Source organism: Colobus angolensis, unplaced genomic scaffold, assembly GCF_000951035.1.
Source record: "Colobus angolensis palliatus isolate OR3802 unplaced genomic scaffold, Cang.pa_1.0 Scaffold93, whole genome shotgun sequence".
NCBI lineage: Eukaryota > Metazoa > Chordata > Mammalia > Primates > Cercopithecidae > Colobus > Colobus angolensis.
Window position 1 is genome coordinate 2,859,701 of NW_012123265.1, and position 26,071 is coordinate 2,885,771.

General features: G+C 51.2%; 2 protein-coding genes across 2 annotated transcripts in view; one reads left to right on the forward strand and one right to left on the reverse strand.

Moving 5' to 3' along the window:
* The first annotated feature begins 2,995 nt into the window (after positions 1-2,995).
* B3GNT9 (UDP-GlcNAc:betaGal beta-1,3-N-acetylglucosaminyltransferase 9) lies at positions 2,996-6,111 on the forward strand. The gene is made up of 2 exons (XM_011932080.1): positions 2,996-3,341; positions 3,542-6,111. Exon 2 carries the CDS (start codon positions 3,742-3,744, stop codon positions 4,945-4,947), a length of 1,206 nt encoding a protein of 401 aa, XP_011787470.1. The 5' UTR covers positions 2,996-3,341; positions 3,542-3,741; the 3' UTR covers positions 4,948-6,111.
* The window catches only part of LOC105504586 (chromosome unknown open reading frame, human C16orf70), a 36,572-nt gene continuing 16,173 nt past the window's right edge, over positions 5,673-26,071 (reverse strand). Inside the window, exons 4-16 of the mRNA XM_011932079.1 lie at positions 23,059-23,102; positions 21,859-21,938; positions 21,477-21,571; positions 20,098-20,195; positions 19,896-20,008; positions 14,577-14,710; positions 13,746-13,829; positions 10,142-10,224; positions 9,640-9,683; positions 9,101-9,144; positions 8,892-8,950; positions 7,865-7,937; positions 5,673-7,172 (exon numbers count right to left, since the gene is read on the reverse strand). Of these exons, the coding sequence (XP_011787469.1) occupies positions 7,086-7,172; positions 7,865-7,937; positions 8,892-8,950; positions 9,101-9,144; positions 9,640-9,683; positions 10,142-10,224; positions 13,746-13,829; positions 14,577-14,710; positions 19,896-20,008; positions 20,098-20,195; positions 21,477-21,571; positions 21,859-21,938; positions 23,059-23,102 (1,038 nt within the window). The 3' untranslated portion in view covers positions 5,673-7,085. The remainder of the gene's footprint in view (positions 7,173-7,864; positions 7,938-8,891; positions 8,951-9,100; positions 9,145-9,639; positions 9,684-10,141; positions 10,225-13,745; positions 13,830-14,576; positions 14,711-19,895; positions 20,009-20,097; positions 20,196-21,476; positions 21,572-21,858; positions 21,939-23,058; positions 23,103-26,071) is intronic.

Genomic DNA, 26,071 nt, shown 5'->3' on the forward strand with positions numbered 1-26,071 from the left:
CGGAGTTTCCCCATGTTAGCCAGGATGGTCTCGATCTCCTGACCTCGTGATCTGCCCGTCTCGGCCTCCCAAGGTGCTGGGATTACAGGCTTGAGCCACCGCGCCCAGACTGGGTGTGGGTTTTTCAATGAGGCCAGTGAGAAGCCTTTGAAGGGTTTCGGAAGTTAAGACTGGGAGGTTTTTTTGTTTTGTTTTGTTTTTTTGCCTTTTTTTTGAGATGGAGCTTCGCTCTTATTGCCCAGGCTGGAGTGTAATGGCACGTTCTTGGCTCACTGCAACCTCCACCTCCCATGTGCAAACAATTTTCCTGCCTCAGCCTCCCAAGTAGCTGGGATTACACGCGCCCACCACCATGCCCAGCTAATTTTGTATTTTTAGTAGAGATGGGATTTCTCCATGTTGGTCAGGCTGGTCTCAAACTCCTGACCTCAGGTAATCCACCCACCTTGGTCTCCCAAAGTGCTGGGATTACAGGCATGAGCCATCGCACCTGGCCAAGACTGGGAGGTTGATGAGGATGGGGGTGGGGGAAATGGTGGTCCCAGGCTGGGGCAGCAGCAGCAGAGATGGAGGGAAGGGGATGACCACAAAGGGCTGTGTGGGTGGAAGAGCAACAGGCCTGGTGACACTGAGTGAGGAATGGCTGAGAGAGGACCCCAAGTTTCTGCCTTTGCCAGTTGGATGGTGGGTGGGACTGTCTGCTGGGATGGGGCCCCGGGGGAAGTGAAGTACTTGCTCTGTTTGGGACAAGTTGAGCATGATGTTCCTGTAGGGCATCCAGGGAGAGAGTATGAGGGCAGCTGGGTCTGTAGTTCTGAGTTCAGGACTAGGGTCCAATCTAAAGATTGATGAATAGACAAGTGAGAGTGGGTGGGGTGGCCCCAGGGGATGTCTTGAAGGACACCAACCAGAAGGGGAACAAAGGAGGAAAACCAGGAGATTTGGAAACCAGGGGATTACCCACCCGCTATAATGGAGTGGGTAATTAGTCAAGACTGAGGAGCGTCTGTTGGACTTAGTTAAAAGGAGCTTACCAGGCAGGGGTCTTTCTGAGTCATGGTGGAGGGAGCCTGAAGCTTTATCACAGGAGGGAATGGGAGGTGAGGCCGCGGGGAAAGCTGGAGCAGAGGACTCTTGATTACTTCGTGACCAGAAAGAGTGAGGCTCAGGGTGGAGAGTTGGCTTTTTTTTTTTTTTGACAGTGTCTTACTCTGTCACCAGGCTGGAGTGCAGTGGCACGATCTTGGCTCACTGCAGCCTTCCTCTCCCAGGTTCAGGTGATTTTCCTGCCTCAGCCTCCCAAGTACCTGGGATTATAAGCATGTGCCACCACACCTGGCTAATGTTTGTATTTTTAGCAGAGACAGGGTTTCTCCATGTTGGCCACGAGGTTGGTTTCAAACTCCTGGACTTAAGTGATCCACCTGCCTTGGCCTCCCAAAGTGTTGGGAATACAGGCGTAAGCCACCGTGACTGGCCTTTTTTTCGTTTTGTTTTGAGACAGTCTCACTCTTTTCCCCAGGGTGGAGTGCAGTGGTGCGTTCTTGGCTCACTGCAACCTCCACTTTGCAGGTTCAAGCAATTCTCCTGCCTCAGCCCTCTGAGTAGCTGGGATTACAGGTGCCCACCACCACGCCTGGCTAATTTTTGTATTTTTAGTAGAGAAGGGGGTTTCACCACGTTGGCCAGGCTGGTCTCGACTTCCTGACCTCAAGTGATCCACCCACCTCAGCCTCTCAAAGTGTTGAGGTCACAGGCATAAGCCATCACACCCAGCCAGAGTTGGCTTTTTTTTTTTTTTTGAGACGGAGTCTCGCTCTGTCACCCAGGCTGGAGTGCAGTGGCCGGATCTCAGCTCACTGCAAGCCCTGCCTCCCGGGTTTACGCCATTCTCCTGCCTCAGCCTCCCGAGTAGCTGGGACTACAGGCGCCTGCCACCTCGCCCGGCTCGTTTTTTGTATTTTTTAGTAGAGATGGGGTTTCACTGTGTTAGCCAGGATGGTCTCGATCTCTTGACCTCGTGATCCGCCCGTCTCGGCCTCCCAAAGTGCTGGGATTACAGGCTTGAGCCACCGCGCCCGGCCCAGAGTTGGCTTTTTAAGGTTGAACGCTGGTGGGAAGAAGCCATCAGGAGCAGATATAGCCCTTGGACAGAGGATGGGGCTGTGTTCTTAAGAGACTGGTGGAGACTGTCTATTCCAGGCTCCACCACATGGGCTGGGACCAAGAAAGAGAGAACTGGCAACTGAGCTGGGCAAGGACTTAGCTTTCCATTGCAGAGCACCTCTGCCCACCTGGATCCCAGAGCAATCCCCAAGCCAAGGCCTCTGCCTGGAGTCTTCCCAAGCTGTCCCCATCCCTGCCAGCCCAGTCTGACCTGCAGCAGCACAGGCTGATCATTTCTACCTGCAGTAGGCTATGCTGGAGACCACGGGACTCAGAACTGCACCTGGCTTGGGCTCAGGTCCATTAGTCCTCGGGGAGACAGGCTGAAGTGCTTGCCTGTGAAACTAAAGCAGACTGGGTTGGCCCCCTGTTCTGTATCCCAGTGGATGGATGAGCGGGGCAAGGACAGATAAAATAATCCTGGGCGGAATTTCAGAAGACCTGGGGGCAGAGCTTTCTGGCCTTTTGATCCTGGGCAAGTCACTTAACTCCCCGAGGAGCCCCCAGTGTCCCCCATTTGGGCATGAATGAGAGCTGCTGGCAGGGTTGTCCTAAGTAAGGATTGGGTGGGCTGCCTTGTTTGTCCCGTGCGTGTGTTTACTGGGGGTGGGAAGCATGACAGTACCAGGAGTAAGAAGGCAGCCGTATGTCGTATGTCTCGGGGCAGCGTATGCACCCTGCCTCATGGAATCAGGGCTGCTGAGGAGAGGCTTGCAGGACGGGCCCCGGATGGTGGCCAGGTTCATGCGCATTTGGAACCGGCCCGCTCAGGGTCTCCTAGCAGCTCAGGCTCCGCCCCACTCCGGAGAGGCGGGAGTGGGGAGTGGAGAGTTGGGGGAGCTAACCACAGGAGTTGATGCTTCTTCCCAATCCCCGGAAAGGCGAATTTGGCATGTGAGCACCCAGACCAGCCCTTCCCAGAGGGACTGACCGTAAGGAGGCTCCCTCTCAGGGATTAGTCCCCACTCGGAGGCCGAAGTGCTCCTGGCGCCGGGGCGGAGCTGAGCTCTAGATGTCCGGGCGCGCACAGCTGGAGGGTCACGTGGCACGGCACCGGTCCCCCTTCCTGCCAACGCTGCATTTGGCTCGGGCCCGGTCTATGGCGGCCCCTGGGACCCTGCGCTGAGCCCCGGAGGCCAGGGCGTCCGGGGCTGCGCCACTTCCGAGGGCCGAGCGTGAGTGTCGGGACCCCAGGGCCCGACGTTGAGGGGATGGCAGGGGTGGAAAGGATTCGGCCTCAGCACGAGGGAGGCGGGCGGGGGAGGGGCCGCGGCTCCCGTCTCCCTGCCCGGTCCTGGGTCGCAGTCCTGGGCCGGAGCGAGGCCGCCAAGGAGTTGGCTACATGGGTGAACGGGTGAACTTCTCGTCCCTTCAGGCTGCCCGTCCTGGCGGTGCGACACGGCCGGAAGGAGGAGAACAACGCGAGGGGCTCAACTGCCGGTCGCTGGAGCCCCCCCCGGGGCGTGGCCTCCCGCCCCCTCATCTGGGGAGGGCGGGGCTCCCTGCCCCCTGCCCCCTGCCCACTGCCGCCGACTGCGACCCTTACAGGGGAGGGAGGGCGCAGGCCGCGCGGAGATGAGGAGGCTGCGCCTACGCAGGGACGCGTCGCTCACGCTGCTCCTCTGCGCCTCCCTGGGTCTCCTACTCTACGCGCAGCGCGACGGCGCGACCCCGACGACGAGCGCGCCAAGAGCGCAAGGGAGGGGGGCACCAAGGCCCAGCCCCCAGCCCCGCGCGTTCCAATTACCCGACGCGGGTGCAGCCCCACCGGCCTACGAAGGAGACACACCGGTGCCGCCCACGCCCACAGGACCCTTTGACTTCGCCCGCTATTTGCGCGCCAAGGACCAGCGGCGGTTTCCGCTGCTCATTAACCAACCGCACAAGTGCCGCAGCGACGGAGCACCCGGTGGCCGCCCAGACCTGCTTATTGCTGTCAAGTCGGTGGCAGAGGACTTCCAGCGGCGCCAAGCCGTGCGCCAGACGTGGGGCGCGGAGGGTCGGGTGCAGGGGGCGCTGGTGCGCCGCGTGTTCTTGCTGGGCGTGCCCAGGGGCGCAGGCTCGGGCGGGGCCGACGAAGTTGGGGAGGGGGCACGAACCCACTGGCGCGCCCTGCTGCAGGCCGAGAGCCTTGCCTATGCGGACATCCTGCTCTGGGCCTTCGACGACACCTTTTTCAACCTAACTCTCAAGGAGATCCACTTTCTAGCCTGGGCCTCAGCTTTCTGCCCCGACGTGCGCTTCGTTTTTAAGGGCGACGCCGATGTGTTCGTGAACGTGGGGAATCTCCTGGAGTTCCTGGCGTCGCGGGATCCGGCGCAAGACCTGCTTGCTGGTGACGTAATTGTGCAGGCTCGGCCCATCCGCACGCGGGCTAGCAAGTACTACATCCCCGAGGGCGTGTACGGCCTGCCCGCCTATCCGCCCTACGCGGGCGGCGGTGGCTTTGTGCTTTCCGGGGCCACGCTGCACCGCCTGGTTGGCGCCTGTGCGCAGGTCGAGCTCTTCCCCATCGACGACGTCTTTCTGGGCATGTGTCTGCAGCGCCTGCGGCTCACGCCCCAGCCTCACCCTGCTTTCCGCACCTTTGGCATCCCCCAGCCTTCAGCCGCGCCGCATCTGAGCACCTTCGATCCCTGCTTTTACCGCGAGCTGGTTGTAGTGCACGGGCTCTCGGCCGCTGACATCTGGCTTATGTGGCGCCTGCTGCACGGGCCGCATGGGCCAGCCTGTGCGCATCCACAGCCTGTCGCTGCAGGCCCCTTCCAATGGGACTCCTAGCTCCCCATCACAGCCCCAAGGTCCTAACTCAGACCCAAGATGGAGCCGGTTTCCCAGGCAGATTATTGCCGTGTATGTGGTTCTTCCCCGATCACCAGGTGCCTGTCTCCACAGGATCCCAGGGGATGGGGGTTAAGCTTGGCTCCTGGTGGTCCACCCTGCTGGAACCAGTTGAAACCTGTGTAATGGTGACCTTTTGAGTGAGCCACGGCTGGGTGGTAGATGACCATCTCTTGTCCAACAGGTCCCAGAGCAATGGACATGTCTGGTCCTCCTAGTAGCACAGAGGTGTGTTCAGGTGGGGTGGCAGGGGACTCATGGAATCCTACCACACTGCTGGATTTGGAACCTCTAGGCTGACGCGGACGCATGCAGAGGCTCTCAAGGCCAGCCCCACAGAGAGGTGGAGGGGCTCCGGCTGCCACAGCCTTCATGAACCTGGCAGGCACTCTGCCACAGCTCATCTGAAAACAGACATTGTGCTTCTCACAACCTCTCCTGGGCCCAGGTGTGGCCGAGCACCAGGGATGGAGCCACACATAAGGGACACATGAGTGCACGGTCCTACCTAGTCTTCCCCCACCTCCTGAACCCACACAAGAATGCCAGTCTCCCACTGGAGGCTGTATCCCCTCAGAGGAGCCAAGGAATGTCTTCCCCTGAGACGCCACCGCTATTAATTTCCCATATTCTTCACCCCCTTGCTCAAAAAACCAATACCCACACTTAGTACAAACATCCCAGCAACAGCACATGGCAGGCCATTGCTGAGGACACAGGTGCTTTATTGGAGAGGGGATATGGGCACGGGATAAGGAAGGTTCCCACATTCCAGGAGGATGGGAACAGTCCTGGCTACCCCGACAGTGGGGATATGCAAGGGGCTCTGGCCAGGCCACAGTCCAAATGGGAAGACACCAGTCAGTCACAAAGTCATGGGAGCGCCACACAAACCTGGCTATAAGGCCCAGGAACCATATAGGAGCCTGAGGCAGGTCCCCTGCACATTCATCATTAAACTATACAGGATGAGGCTGTACATGAGTTAATTACAAAAGAGTCATATTTACAAAAATCTGTACACACATTTGAAAAACTCACAAAATTGTCACCTATGTATCACAAGTTGCTAGACCAAAATATTAAAAATGGGATAAAATTATACATTTCTCTTCTCAATTCTTTTCAAAAGGATTAATATTTTTAAAGCACATATATACTACTTTCCATTAGCAAGACCCATGAAGGGACTGAGCAGCCCAGCCTTCCTTGAGCCCCCAGAGGCTTTGAGCCATGAAATGGCTCAGCCAGGGACCAGTGCCCAGGGTTGGGGCAGGGAGCCAGCCCACAGTGCAGAACAGAATGCTGAAACACAACAGAAGTAGGAAGATGTCTTTGGCTAAAACTTTGGCATTAAATAAAAGAGGCAAACAGCATGGAAACATGCAGCCCTGCCAGCCAGGTTGGGGCAGAGCAGGGGCACAGGCAATCTTGAAAGCTGACTCCAACAGGGGTGAGAACCAGGCCTGGGCACGTACCTGGATGGTAGAAAGCTGTGTTTCAACCAGTTTGGTGTGCCCAGCCAGGGAGCACGTGCAAGAAAGGAACAGGGAAGGGCAGATGGGTCACCCTGGCCACAGCCAGCTCATCAAGTAACTAAAGTGGATGTAGTGCAAATGTTGCAACCAAGTACTACGGACACGCTACCTGCTTGCCTTAAGGGTCATGTGGCAATGTGGGACCAAAGGCAGGACCTTGTCCTTATCCTGGGTGCCTATGTCCTCAGTCACAGAAAGAGCCCCAAGTCTTCCCAACGTGCATGGGACAAGGGTTGACGTGTCCTGCCTCCTTGCTTGTTTGTTGAGAGCTCCTGGGTCCAGGAATCAAGGCTCAAACTTTGTGCTTCTCTTTGCAGTCTGTGTCCCCTGCTGGCACCAGCAGGCCAAGGATGGACAGAGGAATATCTGGGCCACTCAGCCTATGGCAGAGCACGCAGCCTGAGCCCAACCTCAGAACATCACAACAGCCCTTCAACACTGGCCAGGTGTCCAAGAAAACCCACAGGGTGGTACAGAGGCCCACTGAGCAGGATGTGATGCACAGTTCCACGGGACAGAGGGGCATGGGTGGTGATGTCCCTAGGGGAGCTCCGCTGTTCTCAGGTGGCTACCAGGCCTAGGGGGACCATACAGGGTCACCGAGGCAATGTGGTTGTTCTGCATGACCTGGTGTGAGAAGAGGACAGTGGGTCAAGGGGGAGGGGTAGAGGGATGTAGGCAGATCCTGTGCATGAGGGCTGGAGGTTGTGTGCCACACCTGTACCTAAGGGCTGGGCTTCCCAACTCCTCAACCTCCCCTGGTTCATGCTAAGGGCCCCCCTCTACCTGAGATCTGCCTGTTTCTCAATGGTTTACGCAGCCTTTACCAGGGCCATGTGTCCAGTCCTTCTGGAACTGTTGGTGTCTGCTGGAGATACCGCATCCACAGGGAAAACAAGGGCAGCTCACTGTTCTCCCAAGTCAGTGGGGCCTCCAGAGCCACTCACTCCCCTACAGTGCATTCGTTCACATGCCACTGGAGGGCCCCCAACACCCTCAGGGGGGCCCCACTTGCCCTGTGGTTCCCTTCCCTGCTATACTCATGTTTTCAGATAGAAACTTGGGATTCATTACCTCCCATCTTGTTGGATACAGACCACTGCTTTGGCCTCTGTGACCCCAGATTTCTCAACATCATTTTTGAACCTTCGCTGGTAAGTGTGGGGAGACCAGGTATGCAGCAGACAGGGTTGCTGGAGAAGGATGAATCTGCCCACTATGGCAGTTAGGCCCTCCCCAGTTTCACTCCATCATTCACCTGGCTCTGCCATGACCAGCAACTCCCCAGGCAGTTTATTTCTAGGGCTTCCACAGCTTACCTCAAAGATCATTCGCTGAAGACCAAAACAGAATGTGGAACCAAATGGGTTGGTGTTGTTTGGGGAGGAAGACCTGAGGCCAGAGAATTCAGAATTAGAGGGGCAGACAGAGGCCACAGCCTTGAAACAAGGGATCCAGTGTTTTCTGGGGTGTGGGATACTGGCCAGTAGTCTCATGGCTGTGAGTGTATGTCTGTTTCCCACACAGGCCTGCAAGGTCCTAGGGGTAGGGATGGCCTCACTCAACTCAGAATCATACATACAGAACCCCACAGGGCACAAAAAGTTACTGTGGAACTAGACTAGGGTGGTGAGGAGTCAAGAGGGCTCTCTCGAGTGAGAGAATCTCAGGCAGCATGGCAACCAGGAATGGGGCTGTGGACGTCAGCAGGCAGCAGCTTTGATGGGAAAAAGACAGCCCAGGCCAGCCAGCCAAGCCCTCCTTCCTTATGAATTCATAACTAAAGGTGAGAAGGCCCCCATACCTGGAGGTAGGGTGGGGAGACGGGAGCTACCCCTGGGGACAGCCTCTCTATCACAGGTGAACACAGAGAACAGTTGACTTACTCCTAATGTGGAGTGGGGCAGGAATTAGGCTTGTGGCAACACCAGAAACTTCTGTAATTTTTTTTTTTTTTTTTGAGATGGAGTCTTGCTCTTTCGCCTAGGCCGGACTGCAGTGGTGCTATTTCGGCTCACTGCAAGCTCCGCCTCCCAGGTTCACGCCATTCTCCTGCCTCAGCTTCCTAAGTAGCTGGGACTACAGGTGCCCACCACCACGGCCGGCTAATTTTTTGTATTTTCAGTAGAGACGGGGTTTCACCATGTTAGCCAGGATGGTCTCGATCTCCTGACCTCGTGATCCGCCCGCCTTGGCCTCCCAAAGTGCTGGGATTACAGGCGTGAGCCACCACACCTGGGCAACTTCTATAATTTTTAAGCAACATCCACTATGCCAGGCTTCCCTGGGCTTTGTGGGCTCTGAGGAGTCAGGTGGGGTGGCCAGGGACATCAAACTCCCGCTCACCTGTGCAGGACAACAGGCTTCTCCACAGGGTGGCCCAGGAGCTCCTGGATGTTGTCCCACTGCAAGAGGGACAGAGGGGAGCAGGGGTTAGTAGGGACATGAACATGCCTGTGACCAATGGCTGGCCTAAAGGACACAGCCCCATGCTGCCTGCAGGTTCATGTCCACCTCATGCTCAGGCTGTGCCAGGTAGGAAGATGGGTGCTCACCTTGCTGTAGGTTGTGCATGTTTCTGTCTGACCATCTGCATTTTCTGAAAGAAGACAGCAGGGCAGATTGGTAGCTGACCCAGCCTACCTGTGGCCCCAGCCCTAGGCAGGATCCAGACCTGGTGTCCCTTTGCACTGGGGTTGGAGTACATGGGGAGGACTAACAGGCTGTTTTGGAGTTCCAGGGTGGAAGAGGATGGAGGGGTGAACGGAGATCAGTCAGGTGTGAGCTACACCAACTGGCAGTGGGTGGCAGGCAACAAGGATAGGCTGGGGGCCCCTGGATGATCATCTGTAGATAAGAAACTCCCCCCTCCACAGGCCAGCAATCCCACAGTCAAAGGAAAAGGCCTCAAGGGCCTCTAGGAGACTCAGACCAAGAACACTGCAGCCCCCAGAACAATGAGTGCACCCCAGAGGAACTGAGGCCATGGGCAGAGGCTCTACACATCCAACCACTGCTTCGATCTTTCTCCCTTCTCATAGTGGAAAACAGACTCTAAAACCCCTCCTTTACCCTGAGAGCTTTCACTACTCACCTTTCTTTATGGCTAGTGGGATCTTGAACTCACAGCGATGATAACTGGAGAGAAGGCAGATGGGTAAAGGCTAGGCCTCCTAGAAGGCCTGGCCACTCCCATATTCCAACCCCATACCCCAGGAGAAACAGAACCAAACACACCTGTCCAAAGCCCTGGCTCTGAGCCCCTGACAGTATTCATTGAGAGAGGCCAGATTTAGGCACGGAAGTCAAACAGAAAAGATCTTGGCCCTGGGGTCTGGAGAGCCTATGACCTTGGATAAGACATCAAGCTTTCTGAACCGATTTCCCTATTTATAAAATGGGTTCAAACAGAGAGATGTAAGGCACTGGACCCTGTGCCAGGAACACAGCAAGCACTCAGGAAATTCGCTTTCCATGAAACAGCAAGAATTCAGATGTAGATAAATTAGTGAACACCCAAAGCCACAAGCTCTTTCCTGGGGTTTTCAGTCCAAAACTCACTTTACAGAGGGGAAGGTACAGACAGGTGTACTCACATGTTGAAATTATAATGCCCAGGGTAATTGGTGTGTAGAACAAACTTCTTCACTTTGTGTGTATTCGCATCAAAGAGGATGTCCTGGAATAGAAAACAAGGGTACTCAAGGAGGGAATGTTACTGAGGCAGGGCAGAGGCCTTTCCAAGGGCATGCCCAACTTGGGACATCCACTCTACTCCACAGCGAGAATGCCTGCAGGCATCACCTTTCTTCCAGACAACAGTCCAGGGGACAGGCCAACCAGCTTTTAGACATTTTCTTTTCTATTTTTTTTTTTGGACAGAGTCTCACTGTATCACTGAGGCTGGAGTGCAGTGGCACCGTGTCAACTCACTGCAACCTCCGTCTCCTGGGTTCAAGCAATTCTCCTGCCTCAGCCTCCCGAGTAGCTGGGATTACAGGTGCCCACCACCACACCTAGCTAGTTTTTTATTTTATTTTTTATTTTTAGTAGAGACGGGGTTTCACCATGTTGACCAAGCTAATGAAGTGGGGACCCAACCATCTACAGACCTGACAGGCACAGGGTCTGCAGCTACCAGTTCTTAGGAACAAAAACATAAGGGAGATCCTTCCTGCCAATGGCACCTGGTAAAAAAAATCTAACTGAGAGCAGATTTTGGCTCTAAGGCTACCAAGAAGATTGAGAGTCACTTCTTTTTTTTTTTTTTAGAGACAGAGTCTCACCTCTGTCGCCCAGGCTGGAGTGCAGTGGCATGATGTCGGCTCACTGAAACCTCTGCCTCCTGGGTTCAAGCGATTCTCCTGCCTCAGCCTCCCCAGTAGCTGAGAATACAGGCGCACACTACCACGCCCGGCTAGTTTTTGTAATTTTAGTGGAGATGGGGGTTTCACCATATTGGTCAGGCTGGTCTCGAACTCCTGACCTCAGGTGATCCACCCACCTCAGCCTCACAAAGTGCTGGGATTACAGGCGTAAGCCACCATGCCGGCCAAGTCACCTGGTTCTTGGCTCAAGGCCACCTGACTATTCTGAATTCTACGATCCATCAGACCCTCCTGGCTTCCACTACACACTCTGTGGGAGTCAGCAACTCCAGGAACTGAAGTTAGAGCCCGACCTCTCTCCAGGACTTGGACCTGGATTTGATGCCACCCAGTGAATACTTCCCTCCTATCCCCTACCCTTCCCAGCTTCATATTCATCTAACTGCTTGGGTCTGTGACCTCAGGGTCACCTCTGACTCTACCCCCGTACCCACAGCCAACTAAGTCCTACTGTGGCCAGTCCATTCTCTCCATCTTCCCTGTCACCTATTGATGGCAGCAATGGCCCACCTGGAGCGGCCGCTGCAAGGATGCCGACTGCAGCAGGGGAAGCGTGGCCAGGACCTCTGTTTTCCCATAGAACTGTGCAGAGCCTGTGGGAACTGGGAACAGGTGACAGTCCTGCCCTCTACTGAGTTGGCAGGGCAGGAGCCCATGCTCCTCGGTGTAGCTGCAGCCTCCCAGCTGCAGCTCCAGACCCTGGCATCCCTGCACTCTCAGGGCCCCAGAAGGCCCCTTGCCCTGGCAGGCTTGAAAGTGCCTGCTTCCACTCCCTAGACTCTCCCCACTCCTGGTGCCTGCTCTGGGGAGGAGCAAAGTTGTGGCTGAGCCCAGGTGCTGTCGCAACCTGGCTGGGAGTGCACACGCTCAGGGGGGCACTGACACACTAGCCCCCTGCTGCCTTGGCATGCACAGCATGGGCACCATGGATGGCATGTTGATGGCGGTAGGAAGCAGAAGGGCTCCTGGGCGGAAAGGGCTGGGTCCCAGGTGAAACCCCACCTTCAAGCCAGGGATGGCCTAAGGCCTGGGGGCCGGGCTGCCAGCTCTGGGTAGAGTCTGGGTGGAGTGAGAATTTATGGTGCTTTTTGCGGGCCTGCTCATGGACTAATCAGTATGCACTTCCTCCCTTCTGAGCCCATAAAAACCCCGGATTCAGCCAGACTTGGACAGACGTCAAGACTACCAGCTGTGGGAAGGAGCTACCCACTTCAGGTCTCCTTGACTCCTCAGGACACCCTGCCTACAGAAAGAAGCTACCCACTATGGGTATTTTCTCTGCTGAGAGCTGGACACTCGTCAGGACGACCTGCCTATGCAAAGGAGCTGCCCACTATAGGTCTCCTCAGAACTGTTCTGTTGCTCAATAAAGCTCCTCTCCTTTTTGCTTACCCTCCAGCTGTTTGCATACCTCAATCTTCCTGGACGCAGGACAAGAACTTGGGACCCATTGAATGGTGGGACCGAAAGAGGTGTAACATAAATAGGGCTGAAATGCCCTGTCCCGCTTTCCCCGTTACGAGCAACAAGAAGAGCTGCAGCCCTTCAGGAAGCCCAGACCTAGGAGCTCCCCAAGCCAGAGCTGTGACACCCTGTTTGGGGCTCTGTGGTTCCTGGTGTCTCCAAGCTTCTGGGCGTCACTGCGTTCTCCCTGTCCAGACACGGGTGCCAGCAATGGAAGCTGCTTGCAGTACATGTGATCTAGCCTTACCCTTACATGGAGCCGGCGCCTATGCTGGCGCCTGGAGCCGCCCGCCCCACCACAGCAGTCAGCGTGCCTGGCTGGGCGCAGTGGCCGGACGCCACATTCACTTGCTCACACACCCCTTGCCATTCCATACCTGGCTTGCCCTTGGCAGGCATGGGATCCAGGCCGGTAGCGTGAGCCAAGCGCAGCCTGCCAGGCTGAGTGAGCAGAATGAGCCCAGTGGGACCAAGCAAAAATTGGGGCAAAGGCACCACCGGCCACAGAGGTTTCCAGCTAGAAAAGCAACACTCTAAAGTTCTTGAGATACTATCATCACTGGCCTTTGAACCAGAGGTCCAGCTGCAACAGCACTGTTCCCTCCTGCCGCCATCCTACTCTCAGGAGTTCATGACCCAACAGCAGCTACACTACTACTCTTGGCTCCTGTGTTTGGTCTTTCCCACTTGGACAGACTCAGTCTCTCCTCACTCCCTCTCTGGAATCTACTCTTTGCTGCCTCAGGACCTCAGACCCTAGAAAACTCAAAGGTTACAAGACCGATGGTCCAGGCCAGCCCTGCCCTCTGAGATGTTTCCTGCTGAAACACTGTTTACACAATCATTTCTCATGTCTGCATCTTACCCACCAGCTGGACTGTCCGCACTGGCCAGCTACCAAATACATGCAGCTCCCTGGGTCCAGAGCACAGGGATACAGCAATGCCTCTGGGGTGGTCCTCTAAAAATATACAAGCACACCTCACTGTCTCCAAGCCTTTTCAGTCTCCATTTTGTGACTCAAGAAGAGGGTCCTATGCTTTATAAAAGGGCAGTTCCCCAAACAGCTTAATCTGAATGATTTCCAAGGCCTCCATCTATGGAACATATTTCCCTCAGAAAAGAAGTCAATATGTACCAGGGAACCTAGTGTTCCTGACCAATCCTGGTCGCAGGAAAGGTCTACTTTGGAGTACCAGAGCCTATGCAGAACCACCCTGGGCAGAACCAGCTGGCACTAGGTTCTCCAATGCCCATGGTTCCAGCTGCATGTGGACACACAAATCTGCAAAAGTGCACTGTCCACCCCAATAGAAATGAAGGGCTTCTCTGAGGAATCACAACTTACCACTCCAAGAGTGAAGTAGTTAAAAAAGTAGTCATTGCACTTCGATGGAACTTGTTTATGAGGGGAAGGAGAATGAATTTTCATCTGTAGGGAAAAAATAACCATAAATTAAAATCCATCCCTCTAATATAGTTCTGGATTAACTTAAAGTCTACAAATTGTGTTCCGTGAGTAACATTAAGCTGCGGTACAAGCAAGAGTGTCGGGAGTCTCAGCTCCTGGTGCTGACCAATCTAGGAGGAGAGGGGGCCAGTTGTCATTGATTATGGACTGCCTTGGTCTCCAAGGAAAGGTAGGCACTATGGAGAGGGACAGAGTCAGGGTAATTGGACTACAGGGGTTAGAAAACAGTTTTCAATTTACTTTACCATTAGCTTTAATTATAACAACTTCTATGGGAAAATAGCAAACAGTTTACATTTACTCAATATTAAATTAGTGTTGATTTAAAAAAAGAGGGGACCGGGCGCGGTGGCTCAAGCCTGTAATCCCAGCACTTTGGGAGGCCGAGACGGGTGGATCACGAGGTCAGGAGATCGAGACCATCCTGGCTAACACTGTGAAACCCCGTCTCTACTAAAAAATACAAAAAACTAGCCGGGCGAGGTGGCGGGCGCCTGTAGTCCCAGCTACTCGGGAGGCTGAGGCAGGAGAATGGCGTAAACCCAGGAGGTGGAGCTTGCAGTGAGCTGAGATCCGGCCACTGCACTCCAGCCTGGGCGATAGAGCGAGACTCTGTCTCAAAAAAAAATAAAAAATAAAAAATAAAAAAAATAAAAAAAATAAAAAAATAAAAAAAGAGGGAGAGAGACTGCAACATAATTCCCCTACCTTGTCTTCTGATTTATAGAAGACTTTGTGTGGAGAGCCAAGCATGCTAAGAACATCTTGGCAGGAATCACCAAAATACACTGAACGTTCAAATACCCGCATCTTGGCATCTGCTAATAGGCCAGGTCCACAACCTGCAAAAAACAAGAGAGAGAGGTTGTCAGGTTATGGTTAGGACCAGAGACCCTCTCTGGGGGCCCCAGAGAAGCTACTGGCTCCATGCTACATTATTAGGTCTGGCAAGGGGCAAGACTGCATGCAAGCAGAAACATCAGGTCACCAGGGCTTAAGACTGTACAAGAGATCACTATCTATTCAAAATAATGCCAGGGACTTATTCAATCCCCCACATGTGACATGAAGCTCTGAAGACTTCATTCACTTATTCATTCACTAACTATTTTATTGCCTACCATGTGCTAGGACATTGTGCTAGATGTTGAAGAAACAAAAGTGAACAAAAGCAGTGCAGTTTCTGACCAGACATGGTGGCTCACTCCTGTAATCCCAACACTTTGGGAGGCCAAGGTGGATGGATTGTTTGAGCTCAGAGTTCGACACCAGCCTGTCTCTACAAAAACATACAAAAATTAGCTGAGCATGGTGTTGGGTGTCTGTAAGTCCTAGCTACTTGGGAGGCTGAGGTGGGAGGATCACTTGAGCCTGGGATGCAGAGGTTGCAGTGAGTCAAGATCACACCACTGCACTCTAGCCTGGGTGATAGAGACAGTCTCAAAAAAAAAAAAAAAAGGCAGTGCTGTTTCTTTCCCATAAGCTCCATCACTGAAGCTTATGTGTGCTAGAGAAGCTCCATCACTGGAGCTTATGTGTGCTGGAGAAGACCTTAATCAGATCATCACACAAGATTTATGTTCAGAGGTACTTCTTGGCCGGGTGCCGTGGCTCCTGCCTATAATCCCAGCACTTTGGGAGGTCAAGCAGGGTGGATTGCTTGAGCTCAGGCATTCAAGACCAGCCTGGGCAACATGGTGAAACCCCGGCTCTACAAAATATAATACAAAAATTAGCTAGGCGTGGTGGCACATTCCTGCAGTCCTAGCTACTTGGGAGGCTAAGGTGGGAGGATCACTTGAGCACCGGAGGCAGAGACTGCAGTGAGCTAAGATCACACCACTGCATTCCAGCCTGGGTGACAGAGTGAGACACTGTCTTTAAAAAAAAAAAAAAAAAAAGAAAAGAAAAGAAAAGAAAAAGAAAAAAAAGATACAAAAGTACTCTCAATGGTAACCCCTAACAGAGACACTGAACCTGTAAGACCGCTCTATCAACAAGTAGAGTGAAGCATACATTACTTGACTCCCTAATTCTACAAAAACACCTGACAGAGCCCTCCAACCCAGACAAGAGCCATTATCACTCAAAAGGGACAAACCAGCTAAGTGGAGGAATAACAGACCTTCTGATTTGCCAAAAGTTTATTCTTTGGGAAGAATCTTTAAGCTCTGACTTTTTCTAATACAACATTTCAGAAATGATTACAGTTAATGACACACACACAAACACACAGATGTGGAAGTGGTTGTAGCACAGTAATAGACACACCAACAGTAAACATTTCCCCATTTTGCGGAGGGGGAGACAAGGTGTTTTGCTCCCACCCCCCAGCAAAAAAAAAAAGGAAGCAAAAAATCTGAGAAGGATTGTAATTCCTAGTGCCGTGATAATCACTGACACCATCTTACTCAACATAAGGCTTTACAGTTGTCAAAGTTCTCTCATGTGTAACAATCCATTTGCTATATACAGAAGCTTTAGAGAACCCAAATCTTAAATAACTAGGTACTGAGTTCAGCTAACCCAAGAATCTCTATTCTCAGCAAGTATACACTGAGGGGCAAATAAAGGCTTAGGCAAGCCTGGGTGACCTATAGAACCCACCAAAAGTCCTGTCAAGCTGGACTGTGGGCCCAAAGTATCCAGTGGCCTAACACATTTCTTCAGGTGCCAGATACGTGTGGATGACAGATGGGGGCTGCAGGGAAGAAACCCTTTACAGGTGAGTCTTCTCTTTTGTCTCCCTCTGCTTGAAGTATATCCAGGTAGAATTACCCCGTTTCAGGCTACTTTTTAGATTGTGATTCCCCAGAGTGTATCTTTCTACAAATTATTGTGGAGACCCAGATGGCTGAACTGACTCCCTGCATTAAAACCATTACTGCAGCCATATTCCATAAGGAAGGATATGAGAAATGAGTGGGTCAAGAAACTTGTGCTTGCCACAGGAAACTCTCAGTGAAGACGATAACCCTCTGAGGCCCTGACTTAACAAATCGTTTGCCCTGCTGACAGTGTAAGCAGTGAGCAGTGTGACTGCTGGGAATGTGCTGTACAAGGTGGCAGACATAATCGGCTGGGAGTCCACCCTTAACAGGCTCCTCCTGCTGTCATCTGGGATGATTAATGATCCTGGTCCTTGACCACCCTGCTGTTTCAAGCAGTGATCCTCTTGGGAAAAAACATACTAAATCACTTGACCTTGCTGTCACATCTCAATTCTCTCAAAAACCATGGCTCACGCTGGGCACGGTGGCTCACACCTGTAATCCCAGCACTTTGGGAGGCTGAGGCGGACAGATCACTTGACGTCAGGAGTTTGAAACCAGCCTGGTCAATATGGTGAAACCCCATCTCTACTAAAAATACAGAAATTAGCCTGGCGTGGTGGTACACGTCTGTAATCCCAGATACTTGGGAGGCTGAGGCATGAGAATTGCTTGAACCCAGAAGGCAGAGGTTGCAGAGAGCTGAGATTGTGCCACTGCACTCTAGCCTCAAAAAATAACAACAATAACAATAAAAAACCCCAAAACCACAGCTCAAGTGTGATACTCCTTTAAGTGGCTGTTCTGTCTTGGCTAGAAAATCACATTTTAAGAAATTCTTAACCTGGAGGTTGTGAACTGTCTAATCATTCACAGAAGTGGGCTCAGAGTTTATATACCAGATTCTTAATAACTAAGAACCATTTGCGAGGCTGAGGTGGGAGGACCGCTTAAGGCTCGGAGTTTGAGACCAGCCTGGGCAACACAGGGAGATCACATGTCTACAAAAAAATAGAATTAACTGAGTGTGGTGGTGGTGTGCACCTGTAGTCCCAGTTTCTTTGGAGGCTGAGGCAGGAGGATTCCTTGTGCCCAGGAGTTAAAGGCTGCACTTAGCTATGACGGTGCCACTGCATTCCAGCTTGGGTGACAGTGGGAGACCATGTCTCAAATAAAGAAAAAAGCAGCAAAAACCTCCCCCCAAAAAAACAAAAAAAACAATGCCTCAGAGACTGATGCAGGAAAACAAATGCTGGTTGGTTAGGCTATGAGCTCCAGGAAGGTTCTCAGCTATCTTTATGGGAACAAACTCCACGCTGAAGCTCCCAGTCCCGTTAAGCACAATTCACAGCCCAAAGCAGCCGACATTGGCCAGGCATGGGAAAGTCACAAAATGAGGCATGGATCCTGGAGGGACCAGCTACTGAAGGTGGCAACTCTTTTTTTTTCTGAGATGGGATTTCGCTCTTGTTGCCCAGGCTGGAGTGCAATGGCGCTATCTCGGCTCACTGCAGCCTCTGCCTCCCAGGTTCAAGCGATTCTCCCATCTCAGCCTTCTGAGTAGCTGGGATTACAGGCACGCATGACCACACCTAGTTAATTTTTGTATTTTTAGTAGAGATGGGGTTTCATCATATTGGTCAGGCTGGTCTTGAACTCCTGACCTCAGGTAATCCGCCTGCCTTGGCCACCCAAAGTGCTGGGATTACAGGCATGAGTCACCGCGCCTGGCCAACTCTGTCTTTTCGTTGTTGTTGTTGTTGTTCGTGGTTGGCAAAATTCTTGCGAAGGTGTGGCCAAACCACAATTCAACAAGTCCCGTCTGCTTGCCTACGTTAAGAACTTGGCATTAAGGGTAGAAAAAGGGAGCCAGGCATGGTGGTGCGTGCCTGTAGCCTACTCAGGAGGTTAAGGCAGGATTGCTTGAGCCCAGGAGTTCAAGGCCACAGTATTCCACTGCAGCACACAGGCCTGGGCAATACAGGGAGAAAAGCTGGGTGTAGCGGCTTGCACCTGTAATCCCAGCACTTTGGAAAGCCGAGGGAGGATCGATTGAGCCCGGGAGTTCAAGACCATTCTGGGTAACACAGCAAGACCCATCTCTACATACACAAAAATTAACTGGGCATGGTAGCACGTGCCTATGGTCCTAGCTACTTGGGAGGCTTAGGTGAGATCACTTGAGCCCAGGAGTTTTGAGGCTGCAGTAAGCTATGATCACACCACTGCACTACAGCCTGGATGACAGAATGAGACCATCTCTTTTAAAACAAAACAAAACAAAAAAAGGTAGAAAAAATGGGAGAGCTGGCCAGGTGCGGTGGCTCATGCCTGTAATCCAGCACTTTGGGAAGCCGAGGCGGGCAGATCATGAGGTCAGGAGTTCGAGACCAGACCAACATGGTGAAACCCCGTCTCTACTAAAAATACAAAAATTAGCTGGGTGTGGTAATGCACGCCTGTAATCCCAGCTACTTGGAAGGCTGAGGCAGGAGAATCGCTTGAATCTGGGAGGCAGAGGTTGCAGCGAGCTGAGATCGCACCACTGCACTCCAGCCTCAGCAACAGAGCAAGACATTGTTTCAAAAAAAAAGAAAAAAGGAAAAAGGGGAGAGTAGTAGCACTGCAACCCACAGGATGCATCTTCAGGAAACACTTGGGAACTGCCACGAAGCTATATAAGCACACAGCAGGCCTATGTGCATGCTGAGAGCAGTGCTGTTGCTTATTAAGATTTGCTAATTAAAGACTATGTCCAGTCCCTTGATAAAACTAAACAAAAGCTTTAACCATAAACATCTGCATAATTTGTCTTCTACCAACTATGTGGCAATGGACTGAATGCTTTTGTTCCCCTAAAATTCATATGTTGAAATCCTAACCCCCAAAGTGATGGTATTAGGAGGTGAGGGCTTTGGGAGGTGATTACATTATGGAAGCAGAGACCTCAGGATTGAGATCAGTGCCATTACAAAACAGACTCCACGGAGTTAGCTAGCCCCTTGCACCATATGAGGAAGTCTCTTCTATGAACTAGACTGCAGGCACATCCAGATACTGAATCTGCCAGTGCTTTGATCTTGGACTTCCCAGCCTCCGGAACTGTAAAGAAATACATTTCTGTTGTTTAGCAGCCACTCAGTTTATGGTATTTTGTTACAGCAGCCTGAATGGACTAAGACACATCCTAAGCACATGGGACTGTCTCAACATAGGTATAATGGGGAATGTACCAACCTCAAAGCCAGTCACTGACCTGCAGCAAGCAGCCGAAGTCGTAAACCTGCAGGTCCAGTTCCATCTCGAAGAACATCTACGCTCTCAGCATACACATTGCCCAGGAAACAGCTCAGAGGCATTATGGGAGCCCTGGGGACAGGCACAGAATGAGCAGAGGCTTGGTTCTTTCTCCTAGGCAGCCCAGGCCTTAGCATGAAACTCATGCTCCTTACACTTACTTGGTATCCTGTAGGCTGTTGCCACTGTAGATATACATTCGTTTTACAGTTGCTCCATGGGGTATCTGGAGAGAAGCCAGGCCATGGGCAAAATTGGGCTGCAAACAAAGGTCAAGAGTTTTACTTAGGGCACTACAGGTCATGGGACTCAGGCTCTGGTCTTCCCTGTCACTCATGGTCTTCAAGAGTTGCTCAGGTCAAAGGGTCAAAGCACATCCTCAAACCTGGCTCTCTGGCTCTGGGTCAGTAAACTCCCCAAAACCATGCAAGTCCACCTTTAATTCTGCTTGGTTTTCCTTTCCTTTTCTTTTTTTTTTTTTTGAGACAGAGTCTCACTCTGTTGCCCAGGCTGGAGTACAGTGGCATGATCTCAGCTCACTGCAACCTCCACCTCCCGAGTTCAAGTGATTCTCCTGCCTCAGCTTCCTGAGTAGCTAGGACTATAAACATGCACCACCACAACTGGCTAATTTTTTGAGACAGTCTTGCTCTGTCACCTAGGCTAGAGTGCAGTGGCACAATCTCAGCTCACTGCAAGCTCCGCCTCCCAGGTTCATGCCATTCTCCTGCCTCAGCCTCCTGAGTAGCTGGGACTACAGGCGCCCGCTACCATGCCCAGCTAATTCTTTTGTATTTTTAGTAGAGACAGAGTTTCACCATGTTAGCCAGGATGGTCTCGATCTCCTGACCTCATGATCCGCCCACCTTGGCCTCCCAAAGTGCTGGGATTATAGGCGTGAGCCACTGCGCCCGGCCTTTTTTTTTTTTTTTTTTTTTTAAATATTTTTGGTAGAGACAGGGTTTCACCATGTTGGCCAAGCTGGTCTCCAACTCCTGACCTCAAATGATCCGCCCGCCTTGGCCTCCCAAAGTGCTGGGAATTACAAGCGTGAGCCACCACACCCGGTCAGTTTTCCTTTTCTTCATAGGGGAAAATGCAGAAATGCTTCCTTAATTAAAATAAGCATTACGAAAGCTTATCATTTTCACAGCCCTAAGAATGAATGAAATGTTTGCAAAAATAAAGGTAATTGAAAATCCAGAGGATGAAACCTCCAAATTCTAGGTAACCAGGAAAACTGCTGATTAGGAGTTTGAAAATAAGGAATGAATGAACTTATCTCTGAAAAGTGAGCCTGACCTCACTCCATGGTGGCAAATATCCTCTTCCTGGGAATGCCAGCCTGAGCATTGTTCTTCCTCTGTCAGTCCCACCCACTCTGCCCCTTCCTTGTCCCGTAAAGAGCTCAAATACATGGAAACCAAAGAAAGTCTGCCTATCTAATACCCACTCCTCTATCCCCATCCCATGACACCATCTGCTGAGCCAAACCACACAGACACTGGGCAACAAACACCAGGGGACAGGAAGGGCTAACCTCATACTTTGGAGCCTCGGTCCATGAGTCTAACTGAAAAGAGAAAGACAGTCCTCTGAAGTTGAGATGGAAGAGCTGCTCAGCGGAGTTGTACACTGTTGGGGGTGGGGGAGAAGAAAATAACATGGTTGACTGGCATCTGAAATGGCTAACATAAACCAGCCTGGCAGGGAGTAATGACTGACAACACCTTCCTTGTGGCTTGTTTCTGAACTAGCCTACTAAGTTGAAAACAAGGGGGAGGATCTTTCTTTCACACCCAAGTACCAATCCCACAATCCTATGGGAGCCTGACTCCAGTGGGGTGGGATGGCACTACCAGGCAGGTTTATTGCTATGAACTGCCACTGATGACCAGAGGAATCAGATGGACTTGGCTTACCTCCAGGATGGGTTGCGCCAAAAGACTGGTCAATCTGTTCAATGGTAGGAGCTATGGCCTGAGAATTAAAATGCACGCCACTGAAAAACAAAAATGTTTTTTAATACTAGGCTTCACAAGATGGGCTCACAGATCATGTGAGATGATAGTAGCTGGGAGAGTTATTTTTAAGATGCAGGCAGGTGAGTCTCCAATTATATCAAAATACAAAGTTTAATTAGAGAACTTTTAAATAAGAGAATGAGGTCAGGAGAAGGTCAATTCTCATGAGGCTGATATACAGTGTTGATCCTCTGGGGCTTTAAGACACCAGTGACTCTTAAGAAGAGGGTAGAGAAGAAAAGCTACAAGACCCTGAGGTATGAAGGCCCCAGTAAAACTAAAAGACAACTAGAACCTGCAGGGGCCAGTGGTACCACACATTTGCTTGTCTACTCCTCTATCAGCAAAACTGCCTGAGCCTGCCCCAGGAATCAGGTCCTCTTCACATCCTCAAAAAGGGAAAGGGAAGCCAGTTAAGGAAACTTACTGAAAGGAGTATTCTATCGCTTGAACCCAGGAGGCAGAGGTTGCAGTGAGCCGAGATGGCGCCACTACACTCCAGCCTGGGCGACAGAGAGAGACTCCGTTTCAAAAAAAAAGAAAGAAAGAAAGAAAGAAAGAAAGAAAGGAGTATTCCAGATTTTTAGATGGGGCATGCTGCCTTGCCATAATGGGGGATCAACAACTTTGGATTGTGCATGTCATTCCTGCTGTAATTCTAAAAAGTACATTAGAGCTCTAAAATGGTGGTCTCTTTGGCATTCTCTTCAGCATAGGATTTGGAGTCAGACCTATCTGGTTTGTACCACCTCTATTACTCATGAAAACATGAAAAGAGGTGATAAGAGAGGCTGTCAGGGGGAGGGCAGCTATGACCCAGGAGACTGTCACATCACCTCTGAGCTGAGGTCTGGCTTTGTTGAGTGGATTAAGTTAGATGACATATATGTGAAGTGTTAAACACATCATGTATTCTTAATGAGGTTTACTTCTCTTCTCCAGGAAACTGAGCAGGCTTGAAGGTTGCCTCAGGAAATCATGGCACTAGGCTATAATTCACATCTGTGACAGATGTGAATCTTTACTAACTTAACAAAGGTAGTATATATGGACTGTCTATACCAAGTGTGACATATACCAGCAGGGGAGAAAACTTACCAATATTTTAACTTTACTTTAGTCAAATCATACACTTCGATCACCTAAAAAAAAGTTTAAGAGTTGTCAATGCTCTGAAGGTGATGAGAGACTAAAAACAATTAAAAATACATTTATAGAATAAATAGTAAAAAAAAAAAAAATCTATTACTAATAGAAATTTTATGGAAGCACTGCATGTTGTCTTTTGTTCTCATTTAAAATTTTTTAAAAAACTTTTTGTAGAGACAGAATCCTAGCAAAACTAAAAGACTATGTTGCCCAGGCTGGTCTCAAACTCCTGGGCTCATATGATTCTCCTGTCTTAGCCTTCCAAAGTGCTGGGATTACAAGCATGAGCCACCACGACAGTCCTTTGTTCTCATTTTGAAACTGAGGAGAAAACACACAGCATAACCTCCTCGCCCTCTCCTAGTGGACTGCTCAACAGATGTCCATGGATGCTCTGCGTCAAGGCTCTTACATGCAATCCACTTCTGGGTCAGGCTGGAGCACACACCACCCTATAGGACAACGATCTCTTCCACAGACATGAAGCTTGTTAAGGCTCTGCTTTGGACACTAAGCTCCCTTCCTCCCATCTCATACTTTGCTACATTTTAAAACCCAGGTCGGGTTGCTTTTGAAAATAGCTTATTTTAGCTGGGCACGGTGGCTCACGCCTGTAATCCCAGCAATTTGGGAGGCCCAGGTGGGTGGATCACATGAGGTCAGGAGTTCCAGATCAGCCTGACTAACATGGTGAAACCCTGTCTCTATTAAAAATACAAAAATGAGCTGGGTGTGGTGGCACATGCCTGTAATCCCAGCTACTCAGGAGGCTGAGGCAGGAGAACTGCTTGAACCTGAGAGTTGGAGCTTGCAGTGAGCCGAGATCACGCCACTTGCCCTCCAGTCTGTGCGACAGAGCGAGATGGATGGATGGAAGGATGGGAGGGAGGGAGGGAGGGAGGGAGGAAGGAAGGAAGGAAGGAAGGAAGGAAGGAAGCAAGCAAGCTAGCTTATTTTGAAGTTGATTTTGTTTACAAAACAAAAAGATGGAGGGGGAGGTCTATCCCGTTAGAAAGCAAGCCATAATATTTGTCACACAAGTGTGACAGTATTCAGTTATGTCCCTGATGAAGAGGATCTGGTTGAAACAAGAAAGCCTCAGGACCTTTGTGAAGCTTGCCCTTTAATGGCTTCAGCCTCAGATGAAATTCAAAGAACTCAGGGCAGGGCAGAGATAAAGGAAAAGGCATCACCTAACACTCCGCCATCAGTGGTGCCAAGTAATAAGCACTATGAAGTCCTCCATGCAATGGTGTCAAGGGTTTGGCAGCCAGCAGCACAAGTAGGGGCTCAGAGCACCATCTACCATCCTCCAGCTGGGAGGTTTGGCTCTCATTGTGGAGACACAAGCAGAGCTGGCTCAATATCTGTTTGTCCTGCCAATCTGATCCTGATTGTGGAAGAGGCTGTGGGGCATTGTATGCTGGAATATCTGGCACTGCCACAGAAACTGAGACATAATAGATAGTAGGTTCACTTTTGGCCAGAGACCCTATCCCTAACTTTATTTAGAGACCACAACACTGAACCAAATTGGAAACTTCTTGACTACAATGTAGCTCTTTTGATCCTATCTGCTAGAAAGAACTGCTCCCTCTGCTAGGCCATCACAGCACTGGAATGAACCCTTTCCTCCCTACTTGTGCATTCTGTTAACTGGTCCACTAAGTTAAGCCCCTTGGGGGACTCATTAATTTGCATAGGAAAGGTGTTCAATTCATGTTAGGCAATTCTGCCTGGTGTGAAGCTTGAAAGCATGAAAAGAAGTGCCAGGAGGGGATGTGGAAGGAAGGGCAGGGGAACAGCTATGATTCAGAAGATAGCCAGTGTCCCCTTCAGAATATCTGGGCATGGGAGTATACCATGCCAAACTGGCATGCCATTTCACTGAGGCTTGTCTAGCAGAGGGCCTCTACCTTCAGCCAGAAGCCCTCCTTCTCATAGCAGGTGCAGGCACTCACCTCCCTCACTTCTATCCCTACAGCTGGCCAATCATCCCCCAAAGCTTCCCACCACCCGCCCTGTGCAAGTGAGCCTGCATGATGTTCCTCCTGTATCACTGGCACCCCACCTGCCAACAGCCATATGGATCCAACACATATAGGTGCTTCAACCCTGCCTGATCAACGGGAAAACAGTGGACCAGAGCTAATCACAGGGCATGAAGCAGTACTTGTGACAATGGACCCAGAGTGCTGGCCATCTTGGAGTCCTTCATGTCACCAGGAGCATCAACAAGCAGATTTCATCTCTTGGAGCTTGCTGCAATACAGGGACAAGCCCCTGGGAAGGTTAAAGCCCATAATTTTCCACCTCTGGGCTACAGAAGCTCCTGATTTCCCCAGAGGGGATGAGATGTGGCAGCAGCCAAGATAAAAATGAAAAGACAGGTGGCTGTAAAGGTTGTGACTTATAAAGCCTCATTCCACAGGGCTGTCTCTCTTAGGCTTGAGGCAGGGGGTGGGGAGCAACTGTAGGAGGCAGCATCAGAAGAGGCGGATTCTGAAGGTGTTGGATGGAAGAGCAGGAAGACAGTCAGGTCATGCTGGTGCCAACCAAAAACATCTGGGTGATTACTTGCTCAGTTTCCAGAAGACTCAGGCAGGACCCCAGTCTCTCCTTCATGGGGATCCCACAGAAAGCAGAAGAGGATTGCCGGTTCGATTTTATCTCCTTTCCTATCCAAAGGTATTTCCCATTCCTCACACTTCTGTACATTTCTTCAGCTTTTCTCATTTATTTCCCAGACCCATCAACAGAGCCTAAGTGGTCAGCTACCACATATTGTCAATATCGAGTTAAAAGCCTGGCATCAGGTAGCCTACTTATCCTCTCTGTCCCTCAGTTGTCTTGCTAGTAAACAGTTCCTACTCACAGGCATGTTAGGATTAAATTAGAAAATGAGTGTGAGCCGGGCGCGGTGGCTCAAGCCTGTAATCCCAGCACTTTGGGAGGCCGAGAC

Coding starts and splice junctions, on each gene's coding strand:
- B3GNT9 (XM_011932080.1), top strand. CDS start 3,742: ATGAGGAGGCTGCGCCTACGCAGGGACGCGTCGCTCACGCTGCTCCTC.